Here is an 18,917-nt window from a genome sequence, read left to right as displayed (position 1 = left end):
GAGTTAAAAAATTTTTATTTTAACATAAAGTATACTATTTTCTTTGGGTTATTTGAAATGAGTTTGGGGATAGCTCTTTTCAAATTAAGCACAAACCTCGTGTTAGATCAGGTGATCGGGATCGGTGTTGTGCTCCTTAATTATGCCAGTAGGCATAGTGTTTTTGTCATGTAAGTGGATAGGACCCCTTTGACAAATAACCATTAGATTCTGTCAAGTAAGTGGATAAGACCCCATTGACACGATCTACAAGAACTCTTAGCCATAGGTCACATCCTCGCTGAGGCTCTTGAGACGAAGCAGACTCTAGCAATAGCTAGGAGGTCAACCCTTCGTCTAAAACACATAGGAACCAAGGTTTTTTTATTTATTTATTACCTACAACGTATGTTGTTTACCTGTCTAATCAGTAACTAGCTGTCTCTTACCCACCGCCAAAGGTGCCAATCAGCTAAGTATATATCTGACAGGGAAGTTGAATGTATGAAAATGATATTGTTATTGTACAATAAAGTTTCATACATACTTACCTGGCAGATATATACGATTGAATGGCCCACCCAGCCTCCCCTCAGGAGACAGGTGGAAGAGAAAAATCTGTCCTTAGAAGGTAATAGTTCCTATCCTGCCACCCAGCGGCAGGCCGGTAGATCACCTGACCTACCTACCTGTAGCGTGTGCCGCGAAATTCGAATTTCTATCGGGGACGACGGAGTCTATAGCTAAGTATATATCTGCCAGGTAAGTATGTATGAAACTTTATTGTACAATAACAATATCATACTGGATTTTTAATAGTTTTATCACAAAAGTGCATTTTATGACGAAATTGATAAAAAAACCCAGAAATTGTGGATATTTCTCATAGAAAAATACCGCGAATTTTCCGCAAATAATGCGGGGAAACGTTCCCAAGAGAAATCAGCGAATGTGTGAGTCCGCGAATCCGGAGAACGCGAATACGGGGGGTCCACTGTACTGTACGTAATTATGTTATGTACTAGTATGTATTCGTATGTAGTAAAGTTCTCACACAACACGATAAAGTATACTACAACGAATTCACTAACGAATTTATGTTACTAAACGAAATCGTTAGAACGAACGAAAACCGCGTGTGTACAATACAGATGATGCCGTGCAGTGGCCGAAGAAGCATGCTGTTACATAGATGCATGATGGGAGGGATGCTGACCAATAGGAGAGAAGGATCTCATGGCGGTGACTAGCATCAGGAACCAATGGGAGAGCGGGAGGATGGTGGCGAGTCTACTCAGTTGGTGGCGCGCGAGTTTCAAAATTGTTATCGGTGGTCCGGGCGAATCTCGTACTTTACAACAACAACCTTTCGTATCTTGAGCAATTTTCGCATGTAGAGCCGTAAAATTTTTCGTATTTGCTTTCGTATCTCGAGTTTTTCGTAAGTTGAGCCTTTCGTATCTCGAGGTACCACTGTATATGTATATCTGGTAATGACCAGTAGACACTGTACTATAATACCTGTGTAGAAAAATGTTTCCAATACACTATCTTGCACAGCATTTTACCTTTGCTTTCTCTGATTTTTAGGCTTTAAGGAAAAAAAAATTTATTTTATCATAGTACCGACATTTTAAAAATATTTTTGTTTATTCAGAGCCCTCTTTTTGCCGTTCATTCAGACTATGTAGTGTACTCAAAGAAAGCTTTGATTGCCATGATTGAACACTGTACATCAACTTTTTTTTTTCTATTGCAGATAGAAATAAGCTGTCTTTGAAAACTGTAAGATCGCCTGCTAAGGGTAAGGCAGAAAATAAGCCCCAAACAAATAACAGAAAAACAAATAGACAAGTCTCACTTCTGAAGTCTTTCAACGCATTGTCCCATACTGGCCAAACCCAAACCCATCATTCCCAAGAAATCTCTACAAATCTTACCACAGTTTATGAAAGTGATGACACAGAAGAAGGTGAATGTTTTGCTGCCTCTGAAAGACCAAGAATTCCTGAAGTCATTCCCAAGTTCAGTGCAAATGCTGTTATCATTCAAGAGCAAAATACAGATGATGCAGATGGCTACAATAGAAAAAGAGAAAGCATTTTTACAGATATAGATGACGGCAGCTTTGTTGAATTCTATTATGGCAAGGAAAATAACCCCCCAGTTCAGATCATCAAAGAGCAAAGGATAACTATTCCTCAGTTATATTACACTTGTGACAGTAATAATGAGACACACTTTTCAACTTCAACAAAAGCTAAAGGAGCAGTAGTGGGATTTCGGAAATTTATAGAGAAGATGAAATATGACAACACGATTCATGAAATTGTAGAAGAAAGTCCAGACGGTATTTTTCCTCCCAGGAGAAATTTTCCCACTGATGAAACTATAATTACAGGGAGTCTGGATGTTCTAAGAAGTGCTAAGAAAACAAATCCAAAACAAAATGCTGCTCTTAATAGTACAATGATCAGGAGTTCTTTGAATCACCAAAATTACCCAGATATTTGTTTGCCTGACATTTCCACACTTACGCTTCAGGTAGACACTAATTCAGGAAAATCTTCGCCCAATACTTCTCCATTTGCAGGAAGGAATTGTCATACAACTGTTGTGTTAGAAAGCCCTGAGCATGATAAAAGTTCAGGAGTCAATCCTAGGCTTGGAAGTGAAGCATTACAGTGTGAAGATGAAGTAGTTTTACGTAGTAACATTAGATCAGATTCATCTTGTCATAGTAATATTAATGCTATACCATGTGCTGTTTATGTGGAAAGAGACAGACATGTCAAAGATCGTATAGGGAAAGAGATATTCTATAATCCATGTGAGCAAAACTCTTTAATCAGTGAAGATGTTAGTGTGGTAGATAGCCTTCCTAATGAGAGACCTTATGATCATTTTAATGTGATACCTGATGTTACCAAGTCTCAGAATAACCCTCATTCCTACGTTTCACATGGAAATGTAGATAACAAAAGGACATGCAAAACTCAAAATGATTTACATATGAAAGACAATGCAAGTTCTGAGAGAAGAGTTTTTAGGTATTCTCCCCAGAAACTTACTTCCCCACATCCAGATCTCAATAGCCCTGAAGTTGCAAGGTGGATACTCACTAGTCCATTCAAGGAAGGATCTAAAGGATCATCCTTTTTGTTGAGACGAGATACCTTTGAAGGGAGTGAAACCCCAAGTTGCCCCAGGGTAAGGAATGCAGGTAACTCTGCCAATAAATTTGTCCCTCAGAGTTCTCCCGTGATGGATGAAGTCCCAAGATTTTCTTGTGCAAAGGATCAAGTCCCTTTTCAAAATTCTGAAAATACTCCAGACAGACCTGATCAAGTGTCAGGGCGCCTTAGTAGAAATGTGGTAGGCTCAGTTTCATCAGACAGATATTTTAGTCCAAGCGCTGGTAATGGTGGTAATACTGTTTCAAACTGGATTATGACAAGTCCATTTGAAGATGGGTCATATGGTTCAAGTTTCCTTTTGCAAGATGTCCCATCAGATATTAGTCAAACTGTGAGTCAACACAAGCCAACTCAAGTACCTGATTCTGATGGTACATGTGAAAAATCTCACTATTTGAGGGTACAAGAAAGGATTAAAACATGCAACAGATCTTTACTGTCTACTTTTCAAAACCACAATGATGGCGGGAATAAGCATTCCTCTGATTGTGAAAACAATGATGATGGTATGAGAAGTAAGTCAAAAACTTCAGTGACCCAAAACATTGTTATTTCTGAATCTGATGATTCGTTCGGAAGCAAACAGGACCTAGAAAGCCTCCTCAAGAATGTAAATACAAGAAAAAGAATAAACAAGAGCTGTATTAGCCAGAGTACTGAATTGTTTTCAGAAGATTCTGAATCTCTTCACTTAAAATTATCAGGAGCATTTACTAGATCTTTAAAGACATCAGAGAAATCTTTGTATACCGTTGGTAAAGATGCAGTGTCGCCAAAGCATAAAGATCCAGTGGTTCCAGTGCATAAAGGTACAACATCACCAGAGCATAAAGATCCAGTGGTTTTAGTGCATAAAGGCACAGTATCATCACCAAAGCATAAAGATCCAGTGGGTTCAGTACATAAAGGCACAGTATCATCACCAAAGCATAAAGATCTAGTGGGTCCAGTGCATAAAGGTACAGTAGCATCACCAAAGCATAAAGATCCAGTGGGTTCAGTGCATAAAGGCACAGTATCATCACCAAAGCATAAAGATCCAGTGGTTCCAGTGCATAAAGGTACAGTATCATCACCAAAGCATAAAGTTCCAGTGACTCCTAAGCTTAAAGATGCACCATCAGATGCTGCAAGTAGCAGTAGTTGCACAGGCTCGTCATCAGAGGCCAGTGATTCAGAGTCATTTATAAAGCCAAACATTGCATCCTGTAATAGGGCGAGAAGAATATCTGAATCTGATGAAGATGAAACATCCTATGTTTTGTTGCCTGATATTACAGAGTCAGGTGAAGATAGAAAGAAGTCTAAAGGAACTAAGGAATCTTTCCTAAAAGGCCAGCAGGAATTCAATAAGAAATCTTTGAATAACAAAAATGGGAGGCCAAAGAGAACTACAAAGAAGCTTATTGAATATATTACTAGTGATGAAGACTCTTCTTCAGAGTCCAGCTTCATACTTAGTGGCACTAAGGTTTGTAAAAATCAGGTTACTCAAGGTAATGAAGAAACTCGGACTTCAAACATGGGGAAGAAAATGTCTGATCGTGCATACTCTCCTTCAGGTTCTAGTGAAAGTGAAGATGAAAGTAGTTTTGAAGATTACTTGAGAAGTGTGAAAAAGAAAATTCATGAGGAAAAGGTGGCAAAAACAGAACCTTTATTAAAAACAGGTCTCAGTATGGAAAGTTTCATAAATGATGATGAAAGTGGGGATGATGTAAGCTTTTACCTTCCACCTTTAAGTGAAAGACTGAAACCAAAAATGAGGCCAAGCCACAATTTGGATGGCAGGTGTGTTGGTAGTGTGTCAAGTGATCTTGAAGCGAGAATTATGGGAAGACAAAGCAAAAAAAATATTTCCAAAGAAAATGGGAATAAACCTAAATTTAGCAAATCACCCATCAGTACCCTAGAGACACCCACAGTTAAGGAACCAGGTGTAAATATGAATTCTTGGCGTACGTCTGTAGTGCTTAACATTTCCTCTGATTCTGATTCTGATTTGGATTCAGATGTATTCCCTGAAAAGGAAAAAGTGAAAAATATAGATTGCCCTCAGTCCTTTATAACCCCAGGAAGTAAAGCTCCACCAAAGGTGAAGGCAAGAACAGAAATTCGTCAAAAGCAGGTTGAAAAGAAATTGGAATGTAGTGGTACACCAACACTGACATTTCTTGCATCGTTGTCCTCTACTATTCATACAATCCGTTGCCATCCTGATGCCTTGCTTTTTGTTAAAAATTTCAAGAAAAAAAGGGAAGAATTATGTCAGAAGCTTTACTCATACTATAATGAACATGTTTTCAGTAATAAACTTCCTTCTGTTATGAGTATTAAATGGAATGCAAGGTTAACCAAGACTGCAGGATATTGTTATTATCAGATAGACCGTACAAAACCCAACGGCAGAGGAGCTAGGATTGAATTGTCGTCTAAGGTAAGTTAATTACCAACCCATTTTAATAGATGTTGTCTGAGATTTTAGAAATTGTAGATTGGAAGTACATTGGTTTTATGGCTGTTTAATATTTTTTTCTTTCAGGATATTTTTTGTAAATTGCAGACATGCACATGCTTTTGGTACGGCAGATATTATTATTCCTTTTATGCTTCATTCTCACAAAATAAGCCAAATGTCATTTTCTTATCAAGAAGACCTCCTCTTAATACTATGTTACTGCATGTCCAGATGTGCTAAGGAAAAGTCATAGAACAAGGAAAAATGGAAATAAAAATCAATTATGTATTTAGCATCAAAGAAATAATAAAAAAGTAATTGGCCCCCATATTTGAACCCCTTCACGCAATTTCCTTATTAATAAACATTACCTTAATATAATTTATCTAGCCCTAAATCCCCAAAAACCGCACCAAAATTTACCACATTGGCAACCCTGTTACTTCCTATTTTGTCCGCCAGTCGGCAACACTGTCGTTGACAGGTACAAAACCTTCCCTTGAAAATCAGTTGTTAACGAGCGCCCGTGCTGTTTACATCACGGCCGCTCTTTATAAATTTCCTAAACCTTTTTGTGCCTTTAAAGCTCTCATTAATTGTTAATGCGACTTTTTGTTAATTACCACTCTCGTATTACATCCACGAAATAGTGAATTAACTTTTATTTCTATTGTGGTATTTACTATATTGTATTACGAACTTTTGCGACCCGGAATTACGTGACCTGCCCAACAGTCCAATGGATAGCCTAGATGATTCGATGCTTCCTTCTGCCAGCAACATCAGGAATTGCCCGGCTTGTGGGACAAGGATGAGTAGCAGGGAGTATGAACCCCATGACATTTGTAGCTTTTGTCGTGGACAGGTTTGTGACTTGACTTCTCGTTGTGACTTACGTAAGCCTTGGTCTGACGAAGACATGGCGACTTATATGAAACATCAAAGAATCTTGCAGCGTAACAAATTGATTAAGGAGAAAAAGAAATCGGTAGCTAGACCTGTATCTAATGATTTCCTTGATTTGTGCACTCATGGTTCTGGCTCTTCGGTTTCGGTATCGTGTGATTCCGATTCCGAATTAATTGATGCTTTGCCACCTGTACAACCGGTAAATAGTGAAGTCGTTTCTGATTTTGATTCAAAGTTTTTGGGGATGGAAACTAGTTGGAAACAGAAATTTGAAAAATTACAGCTTAGTTTAAATAGACATATATCAGCCAAGTTTAACAAGCTGTCAGAGAATTTTGAAGAAGCTTTTACTAGAATGTCTAACACTCTTTTAGATTCATTTTCAGCTCCTCCTCAGGTACCTGTCGACAGCACCATGGGTGCGACAGATACCCCGGCTTGTGAACCCCGTCATGGCGAAGGCTTGGGGGGATCCGGTCCGGGCAGGTGCTTGACGATTCTTTACCCAATGTGTCCCCTGTTAGTCCCGTAACAGTGCCAAAGGGCGCTTATTTAGGAGAAGGGGGGAGGGGTATTAGTGTTAGAATTGAGATAGCTAGTCGTCAGGATCTTACTTCAGAGGAAGTTTCTCAGTTAGGATCTGACGATGATGATGACGTGGATTCGTGTGATATTGATGTTTCTTTGAATGTTGGTCATGATGTCGAGTTCAAGAAACTTTTTTATTTAATTTTGAGTTTTCTTATTCAGGCGAGGCCTAAAGAGCAGAGGCAGCCTCCGCCTCGTTGTATTACAGAAGGGATTTTTCTTGACGGTCCCTCCCAGTCGCAGGAATTTTTACGTTTTCCCTTTGCTCAGAGATTCGTGAGAGTGAAGGCGGACGTCGCCGCTAAACTTTCAAAGGTGATTGGGGAAGGGAAGAGGAAGCTCTCTTCTCTTCTACGACACTGGAGAGGAGTTTATCAGGTGGCGGATGATACTTCGTTCTCTCAACCCCCCAAACCAAATCCTGATTTTGTCCGACTTTTCGGTCAACCTTTTCTTTTCAAGGCTTCGGTTTCCGTCTCAATCGAAGACTTTATTGCCATGGAGTCTGTTATGAGCTCCTTACAAGAAGCTCAATCCTTCAATATGTGGGTCCTCGGAGGTCTTTTAATGTATATCAAGGACTCCGGGTTTGTTCCTCCCGATGCTCCTCTTTTTGAGAAATTCTGCTCGTCTATTTCAATCACTTCTGTACATCAGAACGAGCTTGCCGCTTCAATGCAGGCCTTTCTTGTTTCTCTAAGGCGTAGCCTGTATTTGTTGCAGTTATCCTCCTCTGTATCGGAGATTCAGAGAAACCGTTTGTTGTCGTCTTCTCCTTTTGGCGATTCCTTATTTGATATGTCTGTGCTTTCTGAGGTTTTGAAGGAACATCAAGGTGATGCCTCTTCCCAAGCTCACTGGGCCTTATCAAGGGCTTTTTCCTCTGGTCTTCCTCCCGTTCCTTCAAGGAGTAAGCGTAAGTTTAGTGCCAGATTGTGCCTTCTGCTCCAGCCCAACAACCTCCTCCTTCTGGCTCATTTTTTCAGAGTACATCTCAGGTTTCTGGCTCCTCAGCTTCCTCCTCTGGTGCTTACTCTTTGAAACACGAGAGAGGTTCTTGGCGGGGCTCTAAGGGCAGGGGAAGAGCTCAACCTCTAGGAGGACCTTCTTCTTCTTCTTCTTCCTTGTCTCTGTGTAAGAATTTTCGGAAGTAGGAGTCATTACCTCGCTCGGAGACTGCAGTAGGAGCTTGTCTCTCTCACCATTGGTCAGCTTGGCAGGAGAGAGCAGTGGATGCTTGGGTAGTGGAGGTCCTGAAGGTAGGTTATGAGATCCCTTTTGTTTCGAGACCTCCACTTTCCAATTGTCCTCTCGAATTCAGCAGTTATTCCCCTCACTCAATCAGGGGTCAAGCCTTGGAGAAGGAGCTTTCGGCTCTCTTGGAGAGGGATGCCATAGAGCTAGCTCCTTCTTCTCCCGGGTTTTAATCACGGGTGTTTGTAGTTCTAAAGGCCTTGGATGCTTGGTGCCCCATCATAGATCTTTCGGTTTTGAACAAGTTCATTTTAAAGTCCAAGTTCCGGATGGAGACGGTTCAGACTGTTCTTTCATCCGTCAGGTTGGGGACTGGATGATTTCCATTGATCTGCAGGATGCTTATCTGCAAATCCTCATACATCCGAAGAGCAGACCTTACCTTCGGTTTTTCACGGACTCAGGAGTTTTCCAGTTCAAGACCCTTTGTTTCGGCCTCACCACTGCTCCACAGGTCTTTTATCAGGAGATGGCCCCTGTTTCGGCTATTCTGCATCAGTTAAATGTAAGGATACTTCGGTATCTGGACGATTGGCTAGTCCAGGCCAAATCTCTAGAGAAATGTCTCCGGTCAAGGGAGATAGTTCTGTCTCTTTGTGTCGAGTTGGGCATTCGTGTCAACTTCGACAAGTCCAGTCTAATCCCTTGCCAGATCATGACTTATCTGGGAATTATTTTGAATTCCCAGATTTTGACCGAAACGGATAGACAAGCTTCTAAGTCTGGTCGAAGAATTTTTGTCCTCCATAATGCAGCTAGTTTCCCTTTGGAGGACTCTCCTGGGCCATTTGTCATCCCTCATCCAACTGGTTCCTGGAGGTCGTCACAGAATGAGGTCCCTTCAGTCAACACTTCGCTACGTGGGATTTCGTGTTCGAGGACACGATAGTCGCCGCCTCTCCACAATGTTGGAAGGATCTCCGTTGGTGGATGCAAGTTCACCGCCTCAAGTCAGGGACATCTCTTCTTTCAGTTCCGCCGGACCTAATGTTAGTTCCGACACGGCATACAAACCTTCGGTCCTTTTACAATAGGAAGGTTACTAGCGGCAGCTGGATAGGTCGTAAGCTTTCGAACAAGGGGTTCGGTAGTTAACTGCTTGTCCGACAGGCGCGCGCGCGCGACTGGGAGGTAAACAATCACTTTTGCTTTCGGCCTGCTGGCGTGTAGACGTGTGTATCATCGCTCTCTGCCCGCTTCATCGTCGTTGCTTTCGCATGGTTGTGTTTTTCTTTTTCTATTTACCTAGTGAAACTGAATTGTAAGTACAATCATTTCATCTTTATTTCCATTGAATTCAATTGTGAATTAAAGGATCTTGGTTTCTTCACGCCCTCCGATTACCCGAGTGCCGGGACTGAAGGGCGTAAGTGCGGGAATTCATATTTCCCAGAAATGATCCTCGTATTGTGTATGCTCGGTGCCTAGGGCGGGAGAGCGCTCGCTCTGAGCTTATATTTTGGTTGGAAATGTGTAGATGAAAATCGTAAGTAAGTGCCTTTTCATTTATATTTTTTTGACCTGTATGCTCGTTGCCGAGCGAATGCGCTCGGCACGAAAACTTATTCTGTATGGAAGTGGAATCGCAAGTACAGTATTCTCTTTCATTTTCATATATTTATTTCGATTGTATCAATACCCATTTTGGATCAGTTTCCGCTCTTACCCGGAAATTGATCCTTTCCCCTTTTTATTTGAATGAAGTGAAATTGCAAGTGCAGTTCTTTTTCATTTTCATATTTTATTGAGATTGCATTATTTACTTGGATCAATGTTTCCGCTCTTACCCGGGAATTGATCCTTCCCCTTTTTATTTTGTATGAAGTGAAATCGCAAGCGCAGTATTCTTTTTCATTTTCATATATATTTTGATTGCATCAATTCATTATGGATCAAGGTTTCTGTTCATAATCGGGAATGGATCCTTTTACCCTTGCGCTCGGTACCGAGGGCGCAAATGCGCTCGATCCGAGCCCTTATTCATTGTGAAGTGAATCGTAATGCAAGATTCTTTTTAATTTTATTCCTTTTATTATTGATTGCATCAATATTTATTTTGGTTCAAGTTCCGCTCAGTCAGGGAATTGATCCTTATGCCTTGCATTCGGTGCCGAGGGCACGATTGCTCGGGCTCTTATTATTATTGTTGGGTACATGGGTGCTGTGCGGGGATGGGGAACGAGAATTCCCCCCCCCCCCCCCGCTCAGCTCCCACAGGGCCCTTCCCCTTGGGGGGGGGGAGGTTATCTGGGTTCTTCTCCTCGCCCGATCCGTCGAGCACGGGGGAGGGCACTCGGTGCCCGATGTACAATTGTATTCAGGGTCTTCCGCTCGTTCGGTGTGGGGCTCGCCCCCCCCCGCGTGAGGGGACTTCCCCCCCCACTAATCACTACTACTGTTATTTCCGCAGGTGCTACTGCCACGAGGGTGGACCTTGGTGAGGTATGGGCGTCCTTCGATTTGCAGGGCGTGCCTAGTGTCCAGGGGCTGCAGTTCTATGTCTGGGCCTGCTGCGGTCACCCATGGAGCGGTGACCACGACAACAATATCGACTCCAGGTGACGACGTCCCTCCTCACCTGGTGTACTCGCCTCACGTAGTAACAGTCTTTCCTACAGCCGCTGTGAAGTGCCGTTCGCCGTACCGAGAGGGGGGCGTGCCGCTGCCGCTCGTGGTTGCCGCGCTGCTGCGACCACACTTCCGCTGCCCTAGAGCTCGCCCCTGGACCTGCCGCCGGTACCAGGATGTTGCTGGCTGCTGCTCCACCACCTGTGTTTCCGGTGCTGCCTGCCGTACCTGCCGATTCTGTGCTGACTGTCCATGCAGTTGCTGTGTTAGCTGTCCCTGCCGTTGCTGCGCTGGCTGTCCCTGCCGTTGCTGCGCTGGCTGTCCCTGCCGATGCTGTGCTGGCTGTGCCTGCTGTTCCTGAGATGCCCATACCTGCTGACGTCGTCCCTGTTCGTGGTGGTACTACCCCAGACTTTGGTCTGTCTGTACAGGTGCGTCCGGGCCCTCTGGCTTCGGCTACAGCAGCCCCGGCTCCGCCCTGGATGGCAGATCTTATGTCTGTCCTGAGGAAGCTGACGAAGAAGAGGAGGAAGGTGTCGTCGTCGTCGTCTTCATCTTCTTCATCGTCGTCGGCTGCCGCCTCTTCCCCTTCGACTTTTAAGGCTTCACAGCCGAGGAAGAAGAAGGTTGCCTCCTCCCTCCTAAGAAGTCTCCCTCGGGAGCTTCTCGGGACCCGTCTCACCTCGGTGGGACGGGAGGGTTCCTTCCGCTGGTCCTCCTGCTCCTTCGGGAGCGGGGCCCGTCTCTTCTTCCGCAAGGAAGAAGACTACGGGGACCAGAGGGGTACCGGCTAACACCGGTACTTCCTCGCCTGGTGTCAGGGGCTCTGCCACTACACCAGGTTCCGTCTCGGCCTCTCATCCGCGAGAGATACCGAGTGTACCGTCACCTACCAGTGACCGTGCAGCCAAGAATCAGGCGCCAGAGCTCGCTCGGCGCCAGGTTCACGGCACGGAGCGGAAGGCTGGTGAGAGCCGCTCAGGCGCTTCCCACCAGGCCAGCTCTCGCTCTCACGGCGATCAGCTGGCTACCCGGGCTAATGTGACGGTCTCTGACCGGCCACGTGCCGAGGCTGGGAAGAGGTCCTCCCGATCGATGGTGCCAGCGGTGTGACGCACCGTGAGGACTGGCACCGGTCTCACCGTGACAGTGGTCTTTGCAGGTCGCCCGACCGTCGCTCCCACAGGGAACGTGCGGGTACGGCAACCAGCAGCAGTTCCCCTGACACACGAGATCGGTGTCTCTGTTCTCAGTCCAGCCGTTCTCCCCAGGGAAACGACTCGACTAGGCCTGCAGCTCGATCCCCACCACGGGTTGGCGATCGCCTGCAGCCCTCCAAGCCCGCTGGTTCGGCCAGCGAGCGAAGGGGAGCGTCAGGTCTTCCTCTCCCGTGCCTTCAACTTCCTCGGTTTACACCGGGAAGAGCGAGGCATAGCGCAGTGATCGTGAGGGGCGCGCCCCGCACGATCCCGTCACGACGCCGTAAGTGCCAGGCACGATCTTCGGACCGACCAGGACGTACACGCAAGTGGCAGGAGGAGACCGAGAGGGCTGTCGCTGTTCCCCCTCCTTAGGGGGGAGGTTCTCGGAATATGCTCTTGTTTGAAGGGCTTAACGGTCCTACTCTGCAAGATGCTGTGACTTCCGAGATCCAGAGGAACTTTGCCGAGGTTATGGCGCTGATTCGTCAGCACAACGACCTCGGGGAAGCATCGCCGCTCCCACCAGCAGAGCCACGTCTCGGCTCAAGTCGTTTTGGGGCCCGAGAGGGAACCCAAATCGACGGTGGGTCTGCCGCGACCGGAGCTTGCCGACTGTGTTGAACCAGGTAGTCTCTCGTCTCCGGACAAGAAGGCTCTCTCAGTTCTGGCCGGTCAAACAAGCTACTTCCACCTCCTCTACTGCGACAGAGGCGTTTCTACGTGTCTTTGGACACCGTATTTCAATACCCCTTCGGTCCTCCTGAGAGGTTTCGACCTCGACGAGGACTGGAATGAGTCGGAGGACGGTATCGACTCTCTCCTGTCAGGTGTCGATCAGCCCCACCCAGACGACGTTCACAGTGGCAGCAGACCCTTACCTACAGTATGAGTTCGTAACCCTCCTCTGGGAAACTTTTTTCTCCCTGACGATACGTTTTCCCAGGCTCTGAGAGGCCATCGCCGTAAGGCGATGGCTGCTCCTTTTCTTCTCCAACTGCTAGTTCCGCTGGGAAGGCGAGCCAGTATCCAATTCCTCCCCCATTCCCTCTCTCCTTACGGCTACGAGGGAAAGGGGAGGGATCCTACAGAGATTTCTCTGTAAGATCCCACGTTAGGGACTGCGCTACCGGGGGGACCTTCGGGTCCTACCTGACGTAAGCCCCGGTCGTTGAGGAGGGATCCTGCCCCTTTCTCGATTTCTACGGGAATCGAGAGGACCGCCAGCCGATATCGTTTGACGAATTTGGTGGGGGTTTCGCAGAGTGCTTAGAATTCTACGGAATTTCTAGCGCACTCAGAGTGTTCGAGTTTTTTACGATCTCCAAACACTTAGGCGAGACCACGGTCCAAAGTGAGCGAGAATCCCCGATAATTGTTACACGGTAATCGGGAACCTCGCCTATGCTCGAATTCCTGTAATTTCTAGCATTTGGAAGAAGACTGCTGCTGGAAGAAGAGTATCTCACAGTAGGCGACTAACCTGGAATAGAGAAGAACGGACGGGAACATCCAGTTTGGCTTGAACTATCGTCTTCGGTATTCTGTTCACCATTGAAGCTTTCCTTTGGGAAAGACTTCTTCACTCTCTTGACTAGAGAACGAAGGCGGTTGATCTCCAATCCTTATTCTCATTCATCTAGGGGAAAAGAATTTAGGATGGAGGTCGTTGTACAGAACCTACAAATATACTATGTATATTACCCTCGCAACATGATTCTTTTAACAGTTGAATTGTCCGGGGGGTAGGTGCATACCGTAGTTAACTTTACGGTTTGTGACCGAGACGAATTGTATCTTAATTGAACTGCAACTCGGGGTTGCCTACAACCTCCCAGCAGTTATCAGTTTCGATTTTAGATACTTGGTATTGTCACAACAACACCAAATCAGCTTTTGTATTTACCGAAATCCGTTTCGTTTAAATATAATTACTCGAGCGTATTCTTTATGCTCGATTGTTCTAGCCGAACGCATTCCTTCGTGGAAGGGATTACCTGGCAACTCAGGATGACGAGTCACCGAGAGCTACTGCGTATTGAACTGCCTGATAGCAGCTCAGTATCAGCTAGGTCCCCGAGATGCACGGTCGGTTACGTCTCTCTCTCCCCTGGTTTGATTGACTACCGAACCGTATCTCTACCCAACAATCATGGACTTAGGTCTCTGATTAACGGGGATTCTCGCAATAATGAAGGACCATCTACTGCTGTGACGCTCGATTTCATCGCCTTCAACATTACGAGAATTTTCAACAGAGATATCTCTTGGACTCTTTCATCTTTCTGTTTACCGCACGGTAACAGAAGTCTGTACTAGTCTCCCGCTGCATCGCACCACGATAATGCAAATGATTTTTGCAGACATCTGAGTTTGTCTTCAAAATATCTCGTATTCGCAGGTGTGCAATTGTGCATTGTTCGCCCCGAATTAACAGATGTGTCAGAAGACATCACCTACTCTCCGACCTGACAGCTCTACTTCCAAATGTTCAGCCCATGAGAAGCAGTTCTTCAGGCAGTATTTCCCTGTGTCTTCATTACTGAAAAGTGCTCCGCTTTCATTGCAACTACGATCCTCACCGGACAGCAATGAATAGCGGTTAGTGTTCTCAGTCTTTGTAGCACAGTTTCAGAATCTTGAGAATCCTTCTCTCGATTCAGCTGTGAAGACGTAGGTTGCATTTTCTGTACACCTTCGTCTTCAACGACACATAGTGTTGTTTCTCCTTAGCTGAGAATCAACTATACTATGAGATATCTTGCCATCAAGGACCTCGGTCTCTAGAAGGCAATTGACTTTCGCCTGTTGGGCACATGCCTTAAGAGAATCATCACCTCGCCGTCTGGCATCGGTGACGAACAAATTATTTGTTTAGTCTCTTGGCTTAACCCTTTTAAGGCGAAGGTCACGTGACTTGCTCGGGCGCTTGGACAACTTGCCTCCTACCGAACGCAGTCAGTCGGCAGCTGTCAGAGCGCTCAAGTCAGTTACGAACTTCGCTGTGGACTTAGTTCGGTTGTTCCATAACAGTCTTTTCTTCGTCCTAACGCTTGTCACAGTACCCCATACCATCACAACCCACCATTGAGTGTCGGTGTCCTATCCACTACCGAGAAGAACTTCACTGCATGGGGATAGGAGAATGTGAGACACTTCGCTGCAGACGGATAGACCAGTATGGGTACAGGACATCACCGAAGTCGAGAAGAGGGATAGGTCATACGACCATTCCCTTCTTTTCCTCTGAGGTAATTGCATGACTTTTCCTGCAAAGTCAAGCATCCAGGGGATGGGGATTCGTGACGCTCGATTTCGTACGACTTCGTAGCGCAAAGACTCAGAACCCTTCGGTTCCTGACGATCGGTTAGAGTCCTTCACAATCCCCTCCCTAATGGACTTCACCGCCTTCGATGCGAAGGAGATGCTGCTTTGTCCTGTGAAAGCGCGACCGCGCTTTCTGAAGAAACTCGACATCCCAGGCTGAGTGTTGAAGACTCTTCGTCAGCACCAAGATGACCTAGAAGTACACTCCCTCGAGTTACACAAGAACTTCTCCGTGGCGCAGGTACTGAAGGCAGGGGTCTGGTACACCAGACCACTGGCACCTCCTTCTACCTTTTGGATATTGCCCACAGGTCCTTGGATCGTTTTCCTTGGGACCCGTGGTGGCTGCTCAACACGTTGTGTAGCTAACCCAGACCCTAGCAGGCTGAACAGCATCGAGTCCTGGTGTGACTGTAAGAATAGATAAGTGAATGAGAAAGTGACTGGCTTCTCTTCCTATCTTTTTCTCCCCCTCTACCTGTGGGTAGAGGGATACGGTCATCACCTTGCTGGATAAGGACGAGATGCCGGTGAGCTACTCGACAGAGCCCCATCCTATCCCTTTCACTAGGGATGGGAGCGAATATCCACCACTTCCTCCTACAAGGGGGGGGAAGTGGATGCCAACAAGAGACAAACCATAACTTTATGTTGCCTCTTGCAAATAGGAACTTGTTCTTGTTTGCTGGTACGAAGAGATACGCTTGCCTCTCTCTTAGTACTTGGTCTAGAGGTCTGACCATTGATCCTGCGGTGCACACCCCGATCAATCGAACAGAGGCTTGGATCCCTCCCTCGCTCTTACGACCAGGGAGGCATTCCAAGGTTGGGCGAACACCAGTCTGTTCACAAAAGACTCAGATTCCTCCCACCAAGAAGTGAGTCTTCCTATTGTTAAAGGACCGAAGGTTTGTATGCCGTGTCGGAACAAATGACAATTTGTCCAAAATTGCATTTTTCCTAACTATACAAACCTGAGGTCCTTTTACACATAGTCCCACCTCATGCCACCCCTCACTCTGCAGTTTTTGCTTGGGCCAAAAGCAAAAGTGATTTGTTTACCTCCCAGTCGCGCGCGCGCGTGCCTGTCGGACAAGCAGTTAACTACCGAACCCCTTGTTCGAAAGCTTACGACCTATCCAGCTGTCGCTAGTACCTTCCTATTGTAAAAGGACCTCAGGTTTGTATAGTTAGGAAAAATGCAATTTTGGACAAATTGTCATTTTATGTTGCCTCTTGCAAATAGGAACTTGTTCTTGCTTGCTGGTACGAAGAGATACGCTTGCCTCTCTCTTAGTACTTGGTCCAGAGGTCTGACCATTGATCCTGCGGTGCACACCCCGATCAATCGGACAGAGGCTTGGATCCCTCCCTCGCTCTTACGGCCAGGGAGGCATTCCAAGGTTGGGCGAACACCAGTCTGTTCACAAAAGACTCAGATTCCTCCCACCAAGAAGTGAGTCTTCCTATTGTAAAAGGACCGAAGGTTTGTATGGCGTGTCGGAACAAATGACAATTTGTCCAAAATTGCATTTTTCCTAACTATACAAACCTGAGGTCCTTTTACACATAGTCCCACCTCATGCCACCCCTCACTCTGCAGTTTTTGCTTGGGCCAAAAGCAAAAGTGATTGTTTACCTCCCAGTCGCGCGCGCACGCCTGTCGGACAAGCAGTTAACTACCGAACCCCTTGTTTGAAAGCTTACGACCTATCCAGCTGCCGCTAGTAACCTTCCTATTGTAAAAGGACCTCAGGTTTGTATAGTTAGGAAAAATGCAATTTTGGACAAATTGTCATTTTGGTCAGACGCCTCGGATCAAGGTTGGGGCGCGCACCTGGGCTCCGAAGCCGCTTCAGGCCTTTGGTCAGAGGAAGAGAGGATCATGTCAATAAACTGGAGGGAACTAAGGGCAGTGTACCTAGGCCTTCTTTCATTTCAGGATCAACTGTTGGAGTCGGTTGTCGCGATCTTCGTCGACAACACCACAGTAGTCTTGTACTTAAGAAACCAAGGTGACACACAGTCGGACCTTCTCAATCAAGAAGCGCGATCAGTCCTGTGTTGGTCAGAAGACAGGGGGATTACGTTGGTCCCTCAGTTTATCCTGGGCCATCACAACGTCTTAGCAGACGCCTTGTCGAGACTGAATGAAGCTCAAGGGTCGGAATGGACACTGCCAGGAAGTCTTCGACAGCCTCAGGAAGAAGTGGCCTGTCACAGTCGATCTGATTGCCACCCCACTGAATTTTCGGTGCCAGATCTTCTTCGCCCCTTACCAGACTCCTCAGAGTGCTGGGACAAACGCTCTTTTGCAGGACTGGGAGGGTCCTTCAAGCCTATGCATTTCCTCCGTTCGCTCTGGTGAGGTCAGTCCTCAACAAAGTGAGGGCAACCAAGCATCTGGATCTCATCTTGTGCCCCCTTCTGGCCACAGAAGGAGTGGTTTCCCGACCTACTGGAAGCTCTGGTGAAGCCCCCCATTCGTCTGACAGAGAGACCAGATCTTCTCAAACAACCCCATTTTCATTGGTTCCATCAGAGCCTCTTCATGCCTGGAGACTGTCAGGAGATTCTCCAAGCACGAAGGGTTCTCCTCCAGAGTGGCGCGACAGTTGGCTCTCGCCAGACGGCAATCAACCAGAATAAATTATCAGGCTAAATGGTTGGTTTACAGACGGTGTAAGTCTCAAGGACATTCAATTTCTAGACCTTCCTTACCGAAAGTAGCAGAGTTTTTAGTTCATTTACATCATGACAGGGCCCTGTCACCTTCGTGCATTAAGGGTTATAGGTCAATGCTTTTCTATGTTTTTAAGGCAAGGTTTCCTGAAATCTCTTCATCTTATGTCATTAGAGATTTAATTCGATCCTTTTCCCTATCTCGACCCAGTCCGCAGTGTTCTCCTCCGACATGGGGCGTTAATAAAGTCCTTCAAGCCTTAAGGTTCCCTCTGTTTGAGCCTCTGAATACGGCCGATTTTAAGGACCAGTCTTTTAAGACACACTTCCTTGTCTCGCTGGGTACAGCCAAGAGGGTGGGTGAACTGCAAGGACTCTTCTGGTTGCCAGATCTGGATAAGACATGATTTTGTCATACCTTCCCGAATTTGTCGCAAAGACTGAATCGTCTCATAATCCCATTCCCAGGTCTTTCGTGCTGAAGTCGCTGGTTGACTTTGTCAGTAATTTAAATGAGGAATTAGTTCTTTGCCCTGTTAGGGCGCTCTCATGCTATTTACGCCGGACGAAGGACATTCAGGGTCGTCCCCGTCATGTTTGTTTCACCCCGAAATGTCAAGAGACCTATATCAAAGAATGGTGTATCCTTTTTTCTCAGAGATCTTATTGTTAAAACTGGTGGTTCGGCTGCCTGTGAAGGCCAGACGCTGAGAGCACACAGTATTAGAGTAGCTGCTACATCAGTAGCTTTTATG

General features: G+C 45.9%; 1 protein-coding gene across 1 annotated transcript in view; it reads left to right on the top strand.

Annotated features, from left to right (window-relative positions):
- The window catches only part of LOC135199276 (uncharacterized), a gene marked incomplete in the record, with an annotated part of 93,547 nt that overhangs the window by 5,646 nt on the left and 68,984 nt on the right, over positions 1-18,917 (top strand). Inside the window, 1 exon segment of the mRNA XM_064227173.1 lies at positions 1,739-5,613. Within this exon segment, the coding sequence (XP_064083243.1) occupies positions 1,739-5,613 (3,875 nt within the window).

Source organism: Macrobrachium nipponense, chromosome 23, assembly GCF_015104395.2.
Source record: "Macrobrachium nipponense isolate FS-2020 chromosome 23, ASM1510439v2, whole genome shotgun sequence".
NCBI classification, from domain to species: domain Eukaryota; kingdom Metazoa; phylum Arthropoda; class Malacostraca; order Decapoda; family Palaemonidae; genus Macrobrachium; species Macrobrachium nipponense.
The sequence above is the reverse complement of the archived record's forward strand: the minus strand, read 5'-3'. Positions and strand labels throughout refer to the sequence as shown.